The following is a 15,366-nucleotide window of genomic DNA, read 5'->3' on the forward strand; positions in this document are numbered from 1 at the left end:
CTAGGTATCCTATGCCTTTGCAGAGACACATTCTTAGGTACCAGGCACGCCATAGCCATGTGATTATCAGAGACCCCCAATCTCAGTCATTACTCTCCCATACTCTGCCACAGCTCTCCACATCGTATATTTTTCATAATGAGATAAGAAATGGTACTAATTCCACCCAGTATGGTGGCACATGCCTGTAATACCAGTGGCTCAACAGTCTGTGGCAGGATGATTGCAAGTTCAGAGCCAGCCTCAGGAACTTTGTGAGGCACTAAATTACTGAGACCCTGTATCAAAATAAATTTTAATAAGGGCTGTGGATGTGGTTTAGTGTTAAACGCTATTGGGTTCATTCTCTGATACAAAAAATAAAAAATAAAAAGCTACTAATTCTAAGGGGAATGCAGATTTCACCGGATGGTAAACACTAAAGGAATTTCACGGATAAGTGTTTGTAAAGTAATAATCCACTAAGAAAATAGAGGTACTGAGAAAACATCAGAGCAAAAGTGGGTGTGTGTACCACATGACCCTGCTCAAAAAATAAACAATAGCAGCTTCAAGCTCCAGTAGCAGCTAAAAAATCATGTTCAAGTAGATGACAGTGCTCAAAGTGTCCAAGATGTTGTCCACATAGAACCTGTCTCCCTGACAATCTTGTAAAAGTATCACTTCTCTCAGCCATATTTTTCATAGATGATAAGAGGAATTTGTTTTCTTCCTAGCACCATTACATCTGTAAGCAAATGAAGAGAAGCTATCAAACTGACCCATCTATTTTTCTCTTACTCTTAATGCAGTAGATTTCACAAAAGAGAAAATGGATTATATTAAGTAAATTTTGCATTGATGTGATTCTATGTAAATGTCACAAACTTTAAGGGTCAAGGTCAGAAATTTTTAAATTAATTAAACTTAACTGTTTCTAAAAGCTGTCATAGGCTAGGTGAGTGCTAAATATATTGCTTTAAATGTAGTAAATGAGTAAGCAATTGTAATCATAACTTGTACAGTACAGATGTGGTGTTTACCTAAATGCTTACATGCCAAGACTGTCCTAATGGAGTGATTTGCCATCAAATCCCTTCCATCCACTATTCCCCTCCTTGCCTATAGAATGTTCTGCCTTCCCTTCTGTCCTGCCAAATCTATCCTCTTCTTTCCCTCCAATCTGAAAAGAAAGGACCATCTTCCTCTGAAAGCCTTTCTAGGCTAATCCCACCTGGCTCTATTCATTACTTAAGCTTTCGGGGATATCAAATGAGCTACAGTGCCTGGCTGCAGTATTTGCAGCTTGCCTTATTATTCTTTTTAGTTTTAGTGTGTCCAAAGGCTTAAAACATCCTTACCTAAGCTCCTGCTTCAGGGAAGAATTCTTATCACAGCAAAGACAGTCTTAGGAGCAAGAAAAAAGAAGAAACCTAAGCAGAGCCTGAGAAAAGAGGCAGAAGATTTAATACCATGCAAGTAGCCTTGGGATATTCCTTTTTCTCTCCCTAGAATTCATCTCTGAATGTATTTTTATACTCCACCTATGACCTCAAAAATGATAATGGTTGCATGTGTTTGCTCCCTTTCTCACATAAAATAAAGTTTTTCTGAAGTCAGAACAGCCCTTTGAGGGTACATAACCTATAAAAATGGTAATAAATGTTTAGAAATAGGAGGCACTAGTATGTCAACAAGGTAATGCTATATGGTGTTTCTATGTGATATTAAATTTCTATTGATTTCAAAGATCAGTGTAAATATGTAATGGAGTTATCTAATCTGCAGATCTGGAAATTGGAAAATTTTAAAAGCTCACACTCTAGTTGTAGTTTTCACAGTGTGTCTCTATAAAAATTTCAAGGAAAGAAAACAGAGGCAGGAGGAGCCTCAAGTACATTCTTCAGATACAGAATTTAATATAACATATTAATCTCTGTCTGGTCTTTCATAGTTCTGAGACATATGTCTTTGAACATAGGATTTTAAATCTCATTTATAAAAGCTCAAAAAGCCAAATTCTAGCGTACTAGATAGTGGCTCCATTGTCCCCACTCTCTCTTCAGCAGAGGAGAGATACCAAACATTCTTCATTTATTAAAGGTATGGGAAGTAAAAGGAATCACCCTCTACCCAGTTCTTTGTTAAAAATATAATAGTGTTGAGTGCTCCTTGGAAATTCCTGTACACAAAGAGCAAAGCATCAGTGATGGTTGCAGTCTTAAGTAACACTGGGCCTTCTCGTGGAGAGGCAAGGGCAAGTTCATCATGCCACTTCAAGAGAGAGGAATTGTACTATTGCCTTGCTGGCCAGTGGAAGAGAGCAGAATCAGGATGTTTCCAGCTTAACAGCATATTTGCATGTAAAAATTAAATCTGGAATAAAAGAAAAAAGATTAGAAATTGAAAGCTTAAGTATATAGTTGAACTTTCAGAAAAGATTTGGGATATGTAAGAGAAATCATTAATTAAACATCACAGTGGAGAGCAGGGGTTTAACAGGCTTTCTGGGGAAAGAGAACCTAGGGGACTGGATGTCTTTTGTCTCATGGAGGGAGGTGCCTCTACCTAGCACTGGCTCATGCATTGATATTTGAAGATTCAGGCAACATACTCCCTGTTTTATAGTAAGAGTGGCTTCTGGTTTTAAATTAAGGCTTGTTAGCCTTTGAATTGAACAAAATGTCAAGAACAAAGCAACATTATGAAAGATAGGAAAACTGAAGATCTTATTTTTCTATGTTGTCCTTAGGCAACATGCATTTTTAAAAGAGATGAATTGTGCTCAGTAAGAAAAAAAGCTTAAATGATAGTGCAATAATTCTGTGAAATAGTCATTCAAATCAACCATCAGAAAAACTGCTGAACCACATAAGAAACTCTAATAAAAATAAGATATCTAAGGTATATATATACAATGATTTCAACTTTGTAAAATAATATGAGAATATAAACACACACTAGAAGTATTATGTAAAAATTAAAATTATATTTCATGTTATTATGGCCATTCTTCTCTTGATCTATGCTGTTTTTGTAGGTAGCAAAACATTTGAAGTTTTGTATTACAATGGTTTCCTCTTCTACAGAATCCCATAATTTTTCTCAGTCTTCACAATATAAAGAACTAAAATTGTAGCTTATTTTTTTGCTTGTGTTTTTCTTTTATTTATATATATTTTTTCCATAGGAGTGGAAATTCATCAATGCCAATATTCTCTACTGGAGATGGACCATTTGTAAAACTAAGTGCAGCACCAAATGGAAGCTTAATACTAACACCCAGGTGGGTCTTAATTTTGGTCTTGCACATGAACTGGAAAGAAGATCAATTTTTGAAGCCAGTCAAATTTTAATGCTTTCATAGCCTGGGCATGTAATCCACAACAGTGATCTCAAGCAGTATCTATTCATATTTTTATAACACTGTCTGATTCTCTCATATATATAGTAAGAGAGTTAAATGATTTATTGACTACAGAATCATTGTGTACACAGATAGGGGTTTGATAAGGTCTAATAACATACACTTACTTCTTCATTCTAATTCTTAGATTTGTAAATAATTAAATCCCACAGGCAGAAATTGTGAGATTTGGGATATACGTTTAGTGTGACTCATACTAAAGAAAACAACACAAATTAGCTACCATTAAAACAAGAGAAATGGGGGCAGGCATCATAGTATATTTTTTTTTCTCTTACTTAGCAAATAGAAGATGAGTATTAAATGACATCTAAACCTCTAGTTGGGCCTATGCAGTCTCTTCTGTTTTTAAAAGTAAGGCTCATTTTTAAAGCCTCTCCAAAGATATTGAAAAGCAACAAATATCCTGTATTCAAGAATATGTTTTAGCTTAGATGTTATCATTTCTCCTGTTCTGCCTTAATGCTCTTGCTGGTATATTTTGTTCAACTATTCTTAATGTTAGAAAATAATGTTATATAATTATTGGGCTATTCAAGAAAGGTAACATTTCTGTCAGCTCAACGTATAAAACAAATTGAAAAAGGAGTATTTTTAATGCTAATAAAAGGACCTTTGAGTTGAATGTTTTGTATTGGTATTTGTAGGGCCTTGACTGATATTATGAGTCTCATTGAGAATGAAGTAAACCATCTGCAAGTGAGAAAGCAGCCTTCCAGATTCCTTTCTCTAAGACATGCCGGAATTTATATTACCATTATAGATCTTGAAGCAGTTTTTATATTGAGAATTTCATCTATTCATGTCATAGACACTTTGCTTAATAAGAAAAAGCAAAGGATAAAGAATTTAAAAACCCTTCAAGTTAATCATATGCATATTTCTGAACAGTGCTAGGTTATTCCATACTTATCAAAAAATGCCAATATCAGCTTACATTGACGTCATTAATTTAAGTATGTTCGTGATATTCAAAAGAGACACCATTTATAGACATTCTTTAAACTCATCGAAACAAATAAGCCAGTTAGTTAAATGTCCTTAATCCCTTCCTATTAATTAGCTACATTATGCTGTCTTGGCAAACATTCAAAAATATTCATTTATCCATTTGATTAGTTATTTTGTGCATTTATTTATTTATTTATTGCAGAGACAATTATGTTTATTGGCCTATGAAAACTGGTGCTTTTGAAAATACCCTTGCACTAGTCGTTACAGTAAAAAATAAGTGAAGGGGAAGGATGTCAGAGAAAATTAGTCTCTCAACTCTCAAAATCTGCTAGCCTGTACTCCATTTTTTTTGTTATGAGGCATGCACAAGACTCAAACTACCATTTGCCACCACTAGGAAAAGGCTACATAAAATATACTCAGCAATCTGAATAGTGACCTACTTCTGTTATGGTAAGAGATGTCAATGGATATGTGATGATATGTACTGATCAATATTATGCTCAAAACATAGTATTAGACACATAATGCAAAATGCTTATAAAATATTTTGCTGAATGTCTATCATGTGACAATCACTGTGATACAAATATTCTACAGGTTACCTCCAATCCCTGTGAAAGCATTATGACAAAGATAATACTGCTTCCCTATAAGGATGAGGATAGGAAAGCTAGTGTTGAGCCACGAAAAGTTCACAGAGCTAATAGGCAATGTGAAGATTCTAACCCAGGTGGACTTGACTACAAAGCATTCTACTTCTCTACTCTAACACACTATCTTCAAAATTTTCCAAGTCTCACTTAAAGTAGTATTTTGCAAGAGAAAAGATAAAGAAAAAATGCAAAAAAAATAAATGAAAGCCATGATTTTTCAATAAGAAAATATTAGCCATAAAAGGAAAGAGAAATTAGTTCTTTATAGTCAAGAGGGTAGATTAAAACCCATCATTTCATATCACAGTATTACCCCACTGGGTCAAGGAAAAGAGGCAGGATCATGACATTGCTATTCTTGCACTAGAGAGAGCTAACCTAGCTTGACTCCAAGACAATGGCCAGAACAGTAATTATAATTCTTTCCAACTTTGTAAATTCACCTTGATAAAGTAGGATTAGCTGCTCATTCTGCCTAGAGAATATGCAATGTTCTCTACCCTGAGATAATGCATGCATGCGTGTGATTTTGTAACAACAGTTTGATTATCCAAAATACTTGGAGAAGGAGGTGCTAAGTGCAGTTGAATTTTATGGTTAATTACTAAGTTAACCAGAAACTTATCTGTGCTAGATAAAAAGAAATTAAGCATTGCTTAATCTTTCTAAGACAATTGAACATGTCTTAGGAAAACCAATCATTTTGAATATGGATTTTTATTGGTAAGTGCTATAGATGTAGAAGGAGTTTTTATTTAAGATTTTTTAGGATAGACACAATAACTTTATGTATTTTATTTACTTTTATGTGGTGTTGAGGATCGAATCCAGTGCCTCACATGTGCAAGGCAAGCTCTCTACCTCAGAGCTACAACCCCAGCACCTAGAAAGAGTTTTGATGAGACTTGAGATATATACTAGGAAGCATTTTAGAAGTAATTTCTTTTTCCAACTCTAGTGGATCCCTGAACAGGAATTCATTTATACTCACCATGGATACATAATTATATATCTATAGTGAGAAATGCATACTCACATTATTGGTTATTAATAAAATTTACATCTATTTACTTATATTTCTATAAAAATTATTCTCTATCATAGAGGATATGTCAATCAGGCAATGGAGAGTTTTGTAATTTCAAGTAAATTTTATTATGCATGTTCGAGAAACACTAAATTAATTTGAGCAAATGGCATTGGTTTGCATTTTGTTTCATTTTATTTATCTCCAAAATTTAAACACCTAAAAAACTGAACAGATTCAGTTAAGTATATATGTGTGTGTGTGAGTATGTGTCTATTAATGTGACCGATATCTCAGGAAGCTGTATTAGGTCCATGTATTACAATTTATTGTGTTATACTGATCTCTAGTGGTTGTACTGTATAACACATTGCAAAACAATTTTCATTTAAAATTCAAAATAGGAGTCTTTGCTTTGAATAAAAATTGGTATCCACATTTTTAAATGAGTTTCTTCAATAATTTATGCATACACTTTACTTAGTATTTACTATTTACATGCCTTCCTCCCTGGAAAGCAGTTCCTATGACTCATGACTCATTCATCATTCGACTCCCTGAACCAAGCACACAGCCTCACACCTTGTCTGGCCCTGAATAGTTGTGGGATTGTCCATACTGGGGTATACTCTGCAGAGTAGTCTCTCCTGATCCACAGTTTCGCTTTCTGTTTTTTCAATTAACCATAATTACTCACAGTCTAAAAATATTAAATAGAAAATTCCAAAAATGCACAGTTCTTTAAGTTTTAAATTAGCTTTCAATATGAGTAGCACAATGAAATCTCAAGTTGTTCTACTCAGTTTGGCACAGAAAGTGAATCATCCCTTTGTCCAGCATATCCACACTGTCTAAATTACCCACCCATTAGTCACTTAGCAGCTATTTTCCTTATCAGATTGACTTGCAGTATTTCAGTGCTCATATTCAAGTTGCCCTTATTTTATTTAATAATGACCCCCAAACACAATGCAATGATACTGGCTATTATACTGAAGGGAAGCCATAAAGTATTACCTTTAAGTAAACAGTTGAAGTTTCTCAACTTATTATGGAAAAAAAAGTCATAAAGGAGATTTCTAGGATCTCTGATCTGTAATAAGAATGAATCTTCTATACATGAAATTATGAAGAAAGAAAAAGAAATTTGTGCTAGTTTGACCGTCACACCTCAATCTGCAAAAAATATATTATGTAATTATTGGGCTATTCAAGAATGTTAACATTTCTGTGAGCTATAACTACTAGTTTTTAGTTATAGTGAAAAAGACACTAAAGATAAGATTTAGTACTACCTGTGATTTTAAGCATTTACTGGGGATCTTGGAATCTATTCCCCATGAATAAGAGTGGAGGGACTACTGTATTAAAGAAGATGAAATCCAAAGTTGATTCAAACAAAATAGCAGTATTTATCATTGACTGAGTATTCATTATGTATAAGGCATAATAATAATTCATTGCAAATATTTTTTTTAATCATCATAAGTCTAATACAGGAAGTACTACTACTCCCATTTTAAGGTTGGGAAATTGAGGCTCAATGATATTAAGCAACTGACCCAAAGACACTTGAAGAGTAAATGGTAGTATGGATATAAATTTATATGTACTTGGCATTAAACTGGGGCGTTTTCTGTTGTTCATTTGTGCCTATCTGCGTTTCATGTAAGATATGTAGAATAAAAAGCTCATTTAAATAAAAAACAGTAAGATAACCTACATTATGTTTTACTGTAAAACGTTAAGTGCACAATTTTTGAAATATAATTATTCTTCTGTTACAGTCAACAGTGCTTGCAGGATTACCTGATTCTGTTACAATGTAACCATAAATGTAAGTCAATATTTTGTCACCTTCCCCTTCAAGCCTTCAATTTAAAATTCTGAATAGAGCTTTAGGTCACCTGAAGCTATTATGTCCCTGTTAAATTTTCATGGTCAAAAGAAATACCCTCCCCCCAAATAATTTTATTTTGTTCTTTCTTCAATTATTTTAACAGCATGTGGGGAAAAACTGGTGGCTCAAAGAGTGAGTCCAAAGATTGCTGGAGGAAGTGATTCCAAAGAAGGGTCCTGGCCCTGGATGGTTGCTCTGAATTATCAAGGCCATACGGTCTGTGGTGCATCTCTTGTCAGTAATGACTGGCTTGTGTCTGCTGCACACTGCGTATATGCGTGAGTATAGTATCACATGTTCCTTCCCAAATAGGCTCACCAAACACTTGCAAAACCACAGCCACATTTCCTACAGTCTTGCAAAACCACACTGCCCGGACAATGTTTCTATAGTTCCTGACATTGCAGACTTTTCAGATATTTCCCATTGAAATCATGTATAATAGAGAAAGTTCAATTAAACTTATCCATTAAATATTTATAGCAAGTATTATATTTCCTACATGTGTTAAAATTGAAATTTTTACCTAGCCACAAGATAAGCATTTTTAAGAGTGTGGAGTTAGTATTTAATGTATAAACGTGTATATTGCTTTTCAATTAGGCCAGTACTTATTGTTAGCAAATTGTCGACATCAAAAAGCATGCATAGGAGTCTTCAAATTCATGTTTAAGCATTTTGTAAATTTAAATGTTTACTTAGTTCTCAGTTTACATACATTTAATGTTATGTGTAGCTAAAATTTAGAATAATTCTATTTTTGTTTTTGTAACAAAATAAGGCAAAATGAATGCTGAATCCTAAGGCTTATTTTCACTCTCTAAAAGCAATGCCTCAGGAGGAAGTAGATCCAATAGGGAGGGACAAGGGAAGAAGGAGAAAATAAGGGATCCTGTGCCCAAGCACATGTTAATTCTCTGCTTCCATATGAGATAAGGAATTTGTTTAGATAGTTACATTCCAACAGTTCTGAATTACTTCAGGGGGAAAAAAAAAAAAAGATACCTTTCTTCTAGGACTTGATTTCCTGCCTCTAACTGAGTAATCAAGGCCTTCAGCCAGTAACCTTATCTGTGAGGATTGGAATACATCTCTGTAGCCAGCATCCAGAATCTCTGTGTGACCTATGTAGGTGCAGGAAGAGGCAGGTGCAGTTAATCACTGAAAATACTTAAATTCTTCCAACCAACACAGACAAGGAAAGTTACTGAGTAAATAAAGACAAATTGTCAGATGCAGAGGGTTATGAGAGTTTTAGGGGAGATAGGAAGAGACAAGGAGAATAAGAATTAAAAGAGCGAGTCTATGCCTAAATTCTCATGGTAACAGAATGATAATAAACTCAAAAGCATAATCTTAGGAATCTGAAGAGAAAGAATCCTTGGCTAGATCTCAGGTGGGCCACCCAGTTGACCTTCAAAGAAGCCATCCAAGGTTATGTTCCACTAACACTCTGATACCGGGCACTGGGTACTATTCTAACTGCCTAAATTGAAGTCTCTGTCTGTATCTGCCGTGCCTCGTCATGACTTTGCAGCCTTCTTGTAGTTATATTTTATTTATATTTTATATTTGTTCAATCATACTATAAAAAGTATGTACAGCAGGTAAATTTTCCCTACCCTGCTGTTATGATTCAGTTATGAGGTATCCCCTGAATAGCTCCTGTGCTCAACAATTCAGACATATCTTGAGGTGAAATTATTGGATTATGAGACCCTCTTCAATGAATTAATATAATTCATAGGTTAATAATTTGATTGGGTGGTAACTGTAGGCAGATAAGGCATGGCAGAAGAAAGTTCATCATTTGGGTCATGGCCTAGACTATATCTATTCATGTGTTTATGGCCTTTGTCTGTTTCTCTCTCTCTCTCTCTCTCTCTCTCTCTCTCTCTCTCTCTCTCTCTCTCTCTTTCTCTCTCTCCCTCCATCCCCCCGCCCTTGCCTGTCTGCCATTAGCTCATGAGCTGGGAAGCTTTGTTTGGCTACATACTTCTACCATGATGCAAGGCTAATCTTGGGTACAGAACAATGGAGTTGGCTGACTATGGTCTGAACCTCAGAAACTACAAGCACAAAATAAGCTTTTCCCACTTTAAACTGTTTTTGTCGAGTATTTTGACCAAAGTGATACAAAGCTAACACTCCTACTAAATATAGCTTCAATATTTACTTATACATATACTCTGCCCTGGACAATCCCAGATGGGTAACATCTATATCATTAGTTTGTTGTAAATATGAGACATTTTTAGCTAAACATTTGATCTTTTCTATTGCATATAGGTAGGTAGGTCTTTGCAAGTTAGTAACCTTGCTATATTAACCTGGGATTTGGTAATTCCTCTCTTTGATGTTCTTGTAGAACATATTATTTCTAAATGTCAGGGTTGCAGTATGGTTAGTGACATCTTTCAACTATCTAACTTAATCTTTCAACTATCTAACTTATGGATGTTTTTTAAAGGTCAGTGATACCACTATCATAACTTTTCAAACCACATATATGTATATGTGTGTGTGTGAGTGTGTGTATATATGTGTGTGTGTGTGTACATATATATATATATATATATATGAAATATAAAGCAGTTTCTTCTTAATGTAAACACAATTTCAATCATATAGAACATAAAATGTCTTTTCACATAGTTTCAGTTTGAACATGTGAACAAAGGCAAATGTGCTAGAATTATGAATTCAACTTTGCATTTGACTCTCCTTAGACACCCAGTAGAATTCATTTTTTTACCCAATTGCCAAGATTTCGTTTTTTTGGTTTTTTTTTTTTTTTTTTTTTTTTTGTTGTTGTTGTTTTGTCTTCTACTTCATTTCTCTAGAAAAGCAAGAAAATTTCTGATATTATTTTAGATTTTGTCATTAAAACATATTTGTACCAGAATTCCAATACTGCCCATTATTTGACTTTTTTAAACTCCTAATTGGTGCTGTGAAAAGTTTAATTTCCTAATATTAAGAATAACCTCCATCAAGCAGTTCATAGAACACACACTAAACAAGTGGCTTGTCTTCAATGCATACCGGTTCTGGGGTTTGACTTGCAGGTAGTCAAATGGCTTAATTGAGCAGTCCTTCTCCTATCCTGTCTTTTTGTCAACATTCCCATTTGCACCCCTCAGACTTTGTATTCCCTGGATGATCTTAAATATCCTTTTGCCCATTCTGTTCCTCTATCAAAGATTTGTCTCCCTTTACAATCTTAAAAGGAAAAAGTGTGGGCCAACTTTACTAGGACCAAAAGTGCAACCAGAGGAGATGATTTTGATCCCATATATGACTCCATGAGGATTATAAATAATCTGCTTAGTATCTCTGCACTTCACCTTCTTCATTTGTAGGGTGACCATAATAATATATATCCCATGATGTGCTTGTCAGGATGCAATTAAAATGCTACAATACTTTTGCATACCATGAATCATATAAATGTGCAATAATGATTTTATTTTATTGCACTTCTTGTATAAGAAAGTACAGCAAAAGAAGAGTCCGAGTCCTGCATAACATTCAGCAGATTTATTTTCCAATTTTTTGTATTGATCCAATTTCACACAGGCACGCTAATTGCAAGAATAGTATAGGGAATTCTTTTAGACCTTTACCCAGATTCACCATTGCTTACATTTTATTCTGCATGTTTTATTATTCTTTCTCTCCAAATCAAAAACTTTTTTTATTTTTCTGAACTATTTAGTAGTATCTAGTTTTTGTGCTTCTATATTGTAAAACACTTCAGTGTTTTATTACCAAAAACAAAGATATTTCCCTACGTAATCATAACTAATCATATAATTTAATGTTGATGCAATTTAATCATTTAATTCTCTCAGGTATGCTCTTTATTTTATTTGTGTGTTTATTATGTAAGAATCAATCCAGGGTAAGTGCACTGCATTTGGTTGCTACACATTTTGTATCTTTATTTGGAAATAATCCTTCCACCTTCCTTTTTACCTTTGATGTATCTGAACACAAGCCACATATTTTGTAGAAAGTCCCTCTATTTTGGAAAAACTTTCATGCTTGCTCCACGATCAGTTTTGGTATATCCTCAGTCTCTGAGAACTTTGCTTTCTGGCAAGATAAGAGTTTCAGGTTGATCTTATACTCTCATTGCCCTACCCCTCAAGTCAGCTTTTCTATAAGAGACTCCAGTTCCCTTTAACTAATTTTAGTCCTATCTACATTGTAGTAAATAAGATCTTGTGTGCTCATCACTACTGCTGGTATATATCTTTTTGAATTCTCTTAATAGACATAGTTGCATAGTTATAAATGTGAACTCAAAATAACAAACCTAATTCAAATAAAATACCACAGGGTATATTATAATCTTGTCTCTTCTGCATTAGTTATTTTTGTCTTCAACAATGAAAAACGTTGCTTCTACTATCCATAAACTATTTACATGTATGCTTGTGTTCAAGCTCAAAACACAAAAAGACTTGCTACCTCACAGTGCATGTAAAACAAACTTATTTTTCCATTCTTTTTTCCCACTACATATAACAAAATGCACAATCTGAAGTGTACAATTTGAAGCATTTTAAAAATACATGAACCTGTGAAACTAACAGTCTCATAAAAATATAAAACAGTTTCATCACCCATCCTGAGCTTGGATTGCTTCCTTTCTAGTATATTCATTAGTCCAATGGTATTTGTTGAGCACTTGTCCTGTGCTAAATATCATGCTTCATGCCCCTTCCCAATTAATCTCCATCCTTGCTTCTAGAAGCTACCACTATTGAGTCATTTGGGTGGGCAGTCATATATAGATTTAGAGTCTGGATCACAGTCCTTGAATAGACATATATAAAAATAACCAAAAGAACTCTTGCTGATCTTCCATTATTTAGTTTAGCTCTTCAGAGCAGACTAAGTACATCACATGGGTTATTTCATTCCTTATTAAAACAATTTCTTGTAACAGGTGTTAACATTCCTGAAATGGATGATTTCATATAGGAGGTATTTAGGGTCTGGTGAGAAAGACATACACTTTATTTGTTACTAAATTTATAAAACTGATAGAGCTAATAAAACTTTGAAAATAAACTTTCCAACAGTGAATAACTGATTACAAAGTAACATGTCTTAGTGAATACTACAGTCACTAAGGTTTTCAAATCTGATATTCTTTGATTCTTAGTGAACACTAAAATAATAGTTTAAAATAGATTCTTTTGAATGCCTCATACATTTTAAAAAGAACACAGACATACACAAAGAAAATACTTGAAAAACTATTTGCTACTTCTATCTACTCTAAAATATAAACATCATGGGTTTAATTTCATGTTTCTGTCTACCTACTTACTCTTAAATCTTTAAGGAGGTAAGCTAATAATGATTATCTCTTCCAGGTTGCAGGATTACTAAAATACCATTTGAAGATTATAGTAATTTTTGCAGATCAAAAAGAAAAGCAGTTGGGAATGTAACTTAGTGGTACAGCATTTGTCCAGCAAGACCCTAGGTTTAATCCCAGCACCAGGAAAAAAAAGGGGGGGGAGGGGGTGATTTTCTTAAGGTTAAGTTATATTAGATTTTAGTTAGAGTGTAAGTCTTGATTCCTTTTGTACTGCATTTAAAAATTTGAGCCACTAGTCATCTTTTGTAGTAGTTAAAATTATCTTACTATTTCATTAGGACTTTTAAATTTATGACCTTCTCTTTACCAATGTCAAATCTGTGTCTCCTACTTCAAATTATGTATTATTTAAATTACCTTGATCCATATTATATAATCCACTTTTAATACTATTCTTTTAGCACTATTTAAAATAACACATTTTAAGCAAGTATCTTATATTTATTAGTCCACACAGAAGTATTATTTTTAAGAACTTTTAGTATCAGATCTCTGAAGCCATCTATCTCTACTTTGTGAACTAAGTCAACATCTTGAATCACATTACTATGGAACTCTTTTTTTTTTTTTTCTTATTTTGTAAGCACTTATGCTAATGTAGCCTGATGTCTTAATCAACCTTTTTGCTTCTGTGACTAAAAGACCAAAGACAGACCAATTGGAAGAGGAAAAGTATTTGGGGACTCATGGTTTCAAAGGTCTCAATCCATAGATGGCTGGCTCCATTCTTTGGGGCCTAATGTGAGGAAGAACAACATGGTGGAAGAGTGAGGCAGAGAAAAGCAGCTGGAAATATGACATCAGGAAGCAGAGAAAAAAAAAACTGTCCTGAACACAACAAAATATAAACCCTAAAGGTGCATTTCCAATGACCACCTCCTCCTGCTTGACCCTACCCATTGTCAGTTACCAGTGAGTTAATCCCATCACAGATAATTCACTGATTGGGTTAAGGCTCTCTTAACCCAAGCAATTCACCTCTAATCCTTCTTGCATTTTCTGACTTACAATCTTTTGGGGGACACCACATGTCTTAACCATAACATTATGCCCCAGCTCCCCAAAAGCTCATGCCCATCTCAGAACACATGATACATTTAGTCCATTTTTCAGGAGTCCCCATAGTCTCAACAGTTCCAAGATTGCCGAGAAGTCCAAGTACAATGACTCCTCTGAAACTAAGGGCAAATTCTCAGCATGAACTCCTATAAAAATCCAAAGCAAGTTACGTGCATCCTAAATAAAGGCACATAAGTAAATATTTCCATGTGAAGCAATAGGGGCATAGAAAGAAGGGATGGGACGAAAGCCAGACCAAAATCCAGCTGGACAAACAAGTTCCCTAGCTCCATGTCTGGCATCTGGAGCACTTGGCATCCTGGCGTTCTTTGCAAAGGACTTGTATTGCTCTGTCCCCAAGGCTTTGCTGGTTCAGACCACATGTTCTCTCTCTTGGCTGGTCTATGCTCCATTCCTGCAGCTTTCCTAGGCAAATATTGCACATTACTGGCATTTCTTCATCTCAGGGGTCTCCATTCCAGCATCAACTTCCTTCATACATCATGTATGGTCCTCTCAGGGGCTGTCCACAGGAACTGTGATCCTACTGCACTTTGCCTGGCCTCTCAGGCCTTCCTTTGAAATCTCAGTGGAAGCCTCTATGTCCCTCTAACTCTAGCATCTTGCATTCCTGCAGAACCAGAACCTGGTGGTTGCCACCAAGCTCTAGGCCATCTTACCACAGTAGCCACATCTCCAGGACCCCTGGTGGAATAGCTGCTAGGTGCCTAGGTGACTGAACACACTGAAAAAAAACTTCCTAGGCACTATTGGGCAAGCAGAGTGCCCCACTGTCTCTTCTTAAGGGAATGGTTACGTTTACACCCTAGAGCCTCAGATGGGTGTGGTCTTGCCAATTCCTGAGACGCTCTCAAGTCATCTTTCCTATTGTCACTGGACAAAGTCTTCAGTGCTTCTTTAAAGGCTGTAATACCTTTAAGAAATGCAACTTCCTTGGCCCCAGTT

General features: G+C 34.9%; 1 protein-coding gene across 1 annotated transcript in view; it reads left to right on the plus strand.

Moving 5' to 3' along the window:
• Positions 1-15,366, plus strand: part of Tmprss15 (transmembrane serine protease 15) — a 117,439-nt gene that overhangs the window by 86,839 nt on the left and 15,234 nt on the right. The window contains exons 19-21 of the mRNA XM_046430568.1: positions 3,170-3,265; positions 7,831-7,880; positions 8,047-8,221. Of these exons, the coding sequence (XP_046286524.1) occupies positions 3,170-3,265; positions 7,831-7,880; positions 8,047-8,221 (321 nt within the window). The remainder of the gene's footprint in view (positions 1-3,169; positions 3,266-7,830; positions 7,881-8,046; positions 8,222-15,366) is intronic.

Source organism: Marmota monax, unplaced genomic scaffold, assembly GCF_021218885.2.
Source record: "Marmota monax isolate L192 unplaced genomic scaffold, Marmota_monax_Labrador192_F-V1.1 WCK01_AAM20220418_F8-fsc00016, whole genome shotgun sequence".
Taxonomy (NCBI): Eukaryota; Metazoa; Chordata; class Mammalia; order Rodentia; family Sciuridae; genus Marmota; species Marmota monax.